Below are 7,612 nucleotides of genomic sequence, written 5' to 3'. Positions count from 1 at the left end.
AGGGCGGAATTGCTGGTGGCCGGAGCCACACATTTTTCCAGGCGGTGATGGAAACCAAACAATTCCTCCTAACGTGCAAATTATTGACTTCATCCAACATTTTTTTAAGCATACCAGTCAACTGGATTGTCTTCATCAAAGTAGTAGGAGGGTTATTTAAAATGAGATGTGTATAGCTAAACAACTCCTCCCTTGCCAAATGAAGTGCATCGGCATCTGCACCAACAATATTTGTGGCCATAAGAGTAGAATCGACATCTACATCATGGTTTTGAGGATCTAAATTGATCTCAGGTGGGTCATTGTATGTGTTATCCTCTGCATGTTGATGAAGTAATGGATTTGAATTATCTGGGTGGAAATACAACCAATTACCTTTATGGCATGCTTGCAAATGTTTCCATGGATAGACCATGGACATTCACACGTTATAAAATTCGTACGATACCAGGTGATAGGGTATTTTTTACCTCGATCTGTCTGGCTTCTCACCCAATAAGCACAAGTTATGTTTTCATGAGGACACCAATCAGTATCCATAAATTTTCCTGCTCATTCCACTCATGATTCTATCTGCTTTTCTCTCCTGTAGTTTTTTAGAAATCCTTCTTCTTTTAAGATTTCCTTGAACCAATAACAAGGTTCAACTATTGTTAGTAGCATATGCAATAACCAATCCATTCTCCGGGAACATTTTTTCCTTCTATTAGATAAAAATGTTTTTTTTAGGTAACAATAGTATGACTCAACAACATTATTGGTCTCCTAATTTGCATGAGGAAACTCCCGCCACCCACATACCTAAGTGCAAATAGAATGATGTTAGTCTCACTATATCACCTTTATAGAAGAAAAACATGCATATAATATGAAAAAAAATGTTTACTTACGAATCTTATCTCTAGTGACCCAATTCTTGTTGAAATAGTCTAAGAACTTCTCTTCCTCTACAAATTTGATAAAAATTTGATTGATTGCATCTTCCACTTCATAATTGAGAGTATATTTCATGATGAAACCTAACTCACTGAACATCTCAATGGCTTTTATGGAACTAGTGGCCAACTGATTAACATTTTTCAACCAAGCGCTTTGTACATGCCAAACGCACAGGATCATATCAAAACCTGTGATCCTCCTACCATATCCAATGCATTTTAGTGTGGTATTTTTAGAAAGAATGAAAATTTGGTTATATCATGACAATGTTAAAGTTACCTCAAGGCACTGATTTCAGCCAGTGCATCATCAACCATGAAAGCATTGTCTTTCCAATTAGGACAGACTTGGAAACACTTGCACATGAGTTGCTCCAGCCATATTGTAATATCATCTAATGTGTTTTGTGATGCCACAACCCATGCAACAGGGACCCTGCTTTGTTGTTCATCAAATGCCATGAGTGTATACAACTGAGACTATCATTTTCAATATTACATAAAGTCAAATACAAGTTATTAATAATTCTGAATGTATACAACTTAAATAAATATATTCAATCAATCATTGGCATCTGACTTACCCCGTATTTATTTGTGGTAAATGTTGAATCCACGGCTATTAAGCTATTGTGCAATAACTTGACTATTGTCTCCAACATCCACTTTGTTTGAATCCTATTATAAAAGGGACCTCCCAACCATTGGGCTTTTGGTAAAAGAAAAATCTTCTCAATGCTTTTGATACCAAAGGTTTACGCTCATTTCATCCTTCTTGTGAAGTTGATAATTTTCCTTTTCCAACCTATTATAGATGTTTACAATATTTTTCCTACATAAGAAGAAATCTCTATCTCGAGCTGCCACATCGATGTCAACATGTCTCTTAATGTGGGTTCTATACACTCCATCAACAAACACTCCCAAAATGAAGCAACTCTCTACATATGCAACAACGTCCCTTGAAAGCATTGGCCTATGCAAGGTCCTGGTCTCACTTGAAGTGTCACATTGACCATGACAAACCCAACCTTCCCTATCTTCATGTTCATACATATTGAAAGTTAATATTTCTCTATCAAGAATTTTATGCATAACTTTCAGAATAAAGTGGCATTGGCAAACCCTCTGCTGCACAAATGAGGTCCTTCGTTTAGCTGGAAGATTTCCTCTTTTGTCCTCTTGGCCAAATGAACAATGATAACTACACAAAAAATTTAAATTGTTATTACATACAAAGAAAGATAACCATGGTTTCAAAAGATCTAAACAATACATATTTTAAATACTCACATCTCATATTACAATGCAGCGGTAGCTCTTTCTTTTGGTTCTTTTTTTTGTTTTTCGTATGAATTTACATGGAGCAATAGGATTTTCTTCCTCTCTTTTAATAAAGTCAGAAACTCGTCGTAATGGGATTACGACAACTCGATCAATACTATTGTTTTTTCTATTTATTTTCATCCAAACCAAGTCTTTAGTAGAGAACATCATTTTTCCTTTGAGGTCTTGCACCTCGAGATCCATGATATATTGCCATTTGCTTTGCTTTCCCATTTTGAACTGATCTAGTCAAACAATATGCAAGGACATCAGAACTGAACTTTCAATCTTAGAATGCTATCCAACATATATATAAATATAAAACCTCTTTTATGCTAATGTCAATCACTCAATAATGACCAAAATAAATGGCACAAAAGGATGCAAAAAAATTGGGATGCAAGCCTTTCCTTTAAGATGCTTCTTCTTGTCTCATTCACTTTGAACATGGTGTTCCTAAAAGGAAAGATTCCTTTGACAACATGAACAGATGTAATCCAATTAATGTTGGCCATGTTTTTTGAGGATGACCATTTGCTAAGCAGGACTAGACTTGAATGAAAGGGCTTTCTACAATGTATGTTTACATCACAACTCTACTAGTAGTCTTTCCTCAAAGATTCTTGGTGCTGCCATAATATATTTGAAATTTATAGCAGGAAATCATTATGCTCACATTCCACTACCTGTGGCAAAATAGATGTGCTAGAACAAAGAAAAGGCAATGAAATCTTCAATACCAACACAAACACCAAGCACACTAGTGAAAGTGATTCGATCCGGCCTCATCCCTGCCCTCAACATTCAGAAAAAATAACCAAGTGCCTTCTCCCTGTCCCCAGTGTTTGCATATCCTGCAATGATTGAATTCCAAGAAAGCAAGTCTTGCTCAGGCATTTCGTCAAACATTTGGCAAGAAAACTCAATTGCACTCTATTTAACATATCCTGTAATCATGGTATTCCATGAAATAGCATTTTGCTCATACATTTTTTCAAACACTTGACGCACATCATTGACACTTCCACATTTATCATACATGTTGATGCGATTGTTTTCTACAAATACATTTGGCTCTAACCCACTTTTTATCATATGTGGCGATGGAAACCGGGCAATTCCTTTGCCTTGTTAGATTACTCCTAACAAAAATATTACATGAATAATCTCCTTTTCATTTACTCTATGGTACTATCCTTTTAAGCCTATAATATCAGGTCTTTTACTTTGATGAGCAAGTGATCACCTGAATGATTATAACTTCTACGGGTATCCACAACGTGGTTTTATAATGTGAGATTGTAAACTATTGAACTAATATCATTTTTCTGTCTTTCTAGAGATACATTTTAGTCAGAGGAATACAAGAACTGAAAGTATAGTGGCCTCAATGGATATAAATTGGTGCATATTTGTGTTTACTTACACTGCAACACTTTCAATATTGGCAACTATTCTATAAAAAACACATCTAGCAATCACCACTTTCTTGGAATTGCTTGCAACAAAGAGTTGGATATTTTTGTGAATTTTTTTTGATATATTTATTGATAACATGTCCTTCTATATCTATTTTTGTCAAGCTTATAAAAAATATGCATGACTAGTCTCCCTTTTCAATTAACTACTATTTTAGCAAGTACAAAAGTCAACTAGGTGGATTTTCTTGACTACAGGTAGAGCAGTGAAAACGAGTCTGGACAATATGATGATTCAATTGTGTAATAATTTCAACCATCCAGCTCGTTTGCAGTCACAGTTTGAGATATCCTGTATACCTCTGTCATGTCTCCTTGGTTTTGAGGGCATTTCCTGTCGCTTTCTGAGTTGATTTATTACATTCATTATGCAACATGAAAAGACTTCTGGTTTATATCATATGATTGGAATTTATATTTGTTTCAAATCTCTATCCTCCAGTAGAGAACTTGATGGAACAATGTGGTAAATTTCAGCTTCTGGACAGGCTTCTAAAGCATTTAAGAGCTCGAAATCATAAGGTTTTAGCCAAAGATCTCAGCAGATATGAGCAAGCACAATACTTGATATGATTGGGTTATGTTTGCTTTGGTATTCATTCTGAAACTATAACCGCATGCAATCCCGATTTGTAAGATTGGAGGATGATGATAGGTTTTGATATTTTTGCAATGGACAAGAGTGTTGGACCTACTAGACGAATGCTTGAGTGAGAGCGAACACAATATATGCCACATTGATGGGTCTGTTAAATTGGATGATAGGCAAAGACAGGCTGCTCTCAAGCCTTCTCTGTTCTTTGTTGCATGATCATTTGTTTGATTTTGATGTCATAAACTCAAATGAGTTTGATTTTGTCTTGGTCAATTAAAATTGTGTCAAATAACAAAATTACCCAAAGAAGTAGTTTCTAGAACTAGACTTCTGGTTGTTGGCAGAACTAGGCTTAATTCCTAAGAGAGTAGAGAGCTTTAATACTTTTCTTTTACTTGCCTAGTTTTACTTTTCAATGAATCTATGTGTTGGTTGATTTACCCATTCTGCATGGCACTTGATTCAGATCAAAGATTTTAATGATCCAAACAATAAACTTCATGTCCTTTTGCTAAGCACACGTGTTGGTGGACTTGGGATTAATCTTATTGCTGCAGATACTTGCATCATTTATGACAGTGACTTATGCCATTGCATCAACATAGATTTTGTTTAAAAAAATTTGTATACTTGGACATGATTTGGTTTGCATGAGTGTTAATTGTGTGCTTAACATGGAACCTATTTTTTATGAGCCATGCTTTGTAATTTTGCAGCCCCATTGTAAAGCCTTCATGCTTGTGCAAATGTTTGATATATTGGTTTTTTGCATATTTACAGAATCCACAAATGGATTTGCAAGCTATGGATCAATGCCATAGGATTGGGGAAACCAAGCCTGTGCATGTCTATAGGCTTTGCACAGCTCACTCAGCTGAGGTAAGGTATCTTAGTCTGCTTTGTCTATTTTTGAAACTCTCATACAAGAAATTAAAGGGCATTTGATTAATGTCATAAACATCTCCTAATTGCTGCTATTTGTAAAAATATTGTCAGATGCTCAAAGTAGCATTTGATAGGTTGAAGTTGGAGCGTGTTGTGATTGATAAAGGACAGTTTCACCAGGGACGAACAAAATCTAGTTTGAGTGGTGGGAAGGTGAGAAGAGTGGAGAAATGAACTTGTCTGTCTGTCGCCTAGTGATGTCCGCCTTGGTTTGCTGCTTGTCTATCGCCTGGGTGGTGAGCTGCAGAGGTCGGGCTAGAGTTTTCCCTCAGAGTGAGTTGGTGCGCTGGTGAGTCAAATTGGTTAGGGGAGTTGCAGAGCCCACGGGGAAAATTCGAATTGGAATGAGCGAAATGGGAATTGGTTTGGGGCAAATTCGAATTGAAATGTCGGCGCTCATAATTGCCATACCCGAGCTCAGAATTTTGTCAACGATTTAATGTTCTACGGTGCTGGTTGGAACGGTGGCGGAGGGCGGTGGAGTTCGCGAAAGGTGGTTGAGGGCGGAATTGCTGGTGGTCGGAGCCGGACATTTTTCTGGGCAGTGACGGAAATCGGGCAATTCATTCACCTTGTTAAACTACTCCTATACTTTTAAGCGTACTTGAATATCATGATTACAAAATAAGACTTCAACGATTTCAACCAAATAATAATAATAATAATAATAAATATTTTTTTATAATGTAAATTTTATAAAATGCATTTTAATTTTTAGTCTACCCACCAATAATTCAAGGTCAAAATGTTTTTTTTGTGGACAACAGAGACAATATAATCTTGCTTTAGTACAACCAACCATCAAATCATAATCCAATAATTCAAGGTGAAACTATTTGTTTCATGGCGAACCAGAAAATATAATCTTACTTTAGTACAACCAACCATCAAATCATAATCCACATAATTTATTTACTCTTGAAAGGGTGGCAGATCGTATGGGCAAACGACCATATAGACAACTTTTTTTTAGTCCACAATCCATGCTCTAAATTTTAATTGCATTTAAAATATGGTATGGATTGTGACACGAACTCATGTGTCTTGAAGAAATCATTATCGTAATGATAAAATTTATTTGCGATTATAGATTTAAAAATGTTTTACTAATAGGAAAGACAGGCCTGGAATTTGACGTCCCACAGGACGTATTTTCCATTTTAGAACGTATTTGACGGCACGGAGAAAAATTTCCACGTCAAGTTAGACGCGTGGTATACCTTCCCAACCCGTCGTTTTGACGTTTAACTTCATTAAAAAAACGTAAAAATTTATAATACCTGTAATACCTATCTCTTGAAGTCTGTGACTATTGTACTAGGTTGAGTCATACGGGCTATGGCTTAATTAATCCCTTGTGTGCATACCAGCCTGGAGTATACGATGCGTTCTCCAAATTAATTGTTTTTCTTTTCGCGGTTCAGCCTTTATCCTCATTCGACCACGGTTACTGAAATTAAGTGCTTTAGGTTTCATTAACATAAAATTCTGCAGTTCTTGTCAAGTCAAGCGTACGAGTTAATCTTATCAGGATTCTGGAGTGTTCTCAAATTCGAAAACGCTATGAATTTTCATTAATTTCATCGCTTGGTTAAAGGTTTGTGTTTGGGTTGCAACTTGCGGGCCGCGGCCATACATGATGCCAGTATATCTCTTCCCATAGATGGTATTTTTATGTTTGTTTTTGAACTTGCCCACACTATACAGTAATGCTCCTGGAGTCCTGAGTCCTTACTGGGTTGTTACTATTTCAGATGAGCTGTTTCGATATAGTTACTGTTTGGACACGACCCAGAATCTGCTACCGGTCACTATCTGCAGGTATGTCAATCACTCACTGGTTTTTTTTATCGGTAGTGCCAAGTGGTATGTTCGAATGTCACAGCGGCGCCATGGATGTTGTCTATGCCCTCAAGAGGTAGGGCAGCTTGGGCAGGCTGCAAAACCCTCTACCGCTTTGGCGGTTAACATTGAACTCATTTGTTTTGTTTCTAGAGTTTAAATCCGGGTTTAATTTTGGGGTAGATATTTATTTTCCTGTCAAATTTTGGGATAAAGGTGTGTTGTTTGCACTCAATTAATGCAATGAATAGATTGCATTAATCCTTATCTATTTTCTTGCTCCATTTTTAGCCTGAGTCGATTTCTTACCAGAGCAATGGTTGGATTGAATACGTGCACGTGCTGTTTTGTCTGTCTTTTCGCAATATGAATTGTGAACAAATCACTGAATGGCCAACCCATTGTCTTTGTAATAAATATGTTGAAAAAATTGCTAAATGTTATATATATATATATATATATATATATAGATATGAAATAGTTGTGTA

General features: G+C 36.3%; 1 protein-coding gene across 1 annotated transcript; it reads left to right on the top strand.

Annotated features, from left to right (window-relative positions):
- Nucleotides 1–336: 336 nt before the first annotated feature.
- LOC149243783 (chromatin remodeling protein DDM1-like) lies at nt 337–7,284 on the top strand. The gene is made up of 9 exons (XM_089371309.1): nt 337–451; nt 3,941–4,036; nt 4,170–4,264; nt 4,398–4,517; nt 4,804–4,947; nt 5,118–5,216; nt 5,328–5,435; nt 5,704–5,840; nt 6,990–7,284. Exons 1-9 carry the CDS (start codon nt 337–339, stop codon nt 7,282–7,284), a joined length of 1,209 nt encoding a protein of 402 aa, XP_089227435.1.
- Nucleotides 7,285–7,612: the final 328 nt, after the last annotated feature.

Source organism: Pinus tabuliformis, chromosome 8 (assembly GCF_031772625.1).
Source record: "Pinus tabuliformis cultivar Carrire ecotype Pingquan chromosome 8, CPIR1, whole genome shotgun sequence".
Taxonomy (NCBI): Eukaryota; Viridiplantae; Streptophyta; class Pinopsida; order Pinales; family Pinaceae; genus Pinus; species Pinus tabuliformis.
This window is presented reverse-complemented; position numbering and strand designations above follow the sequence as displayed.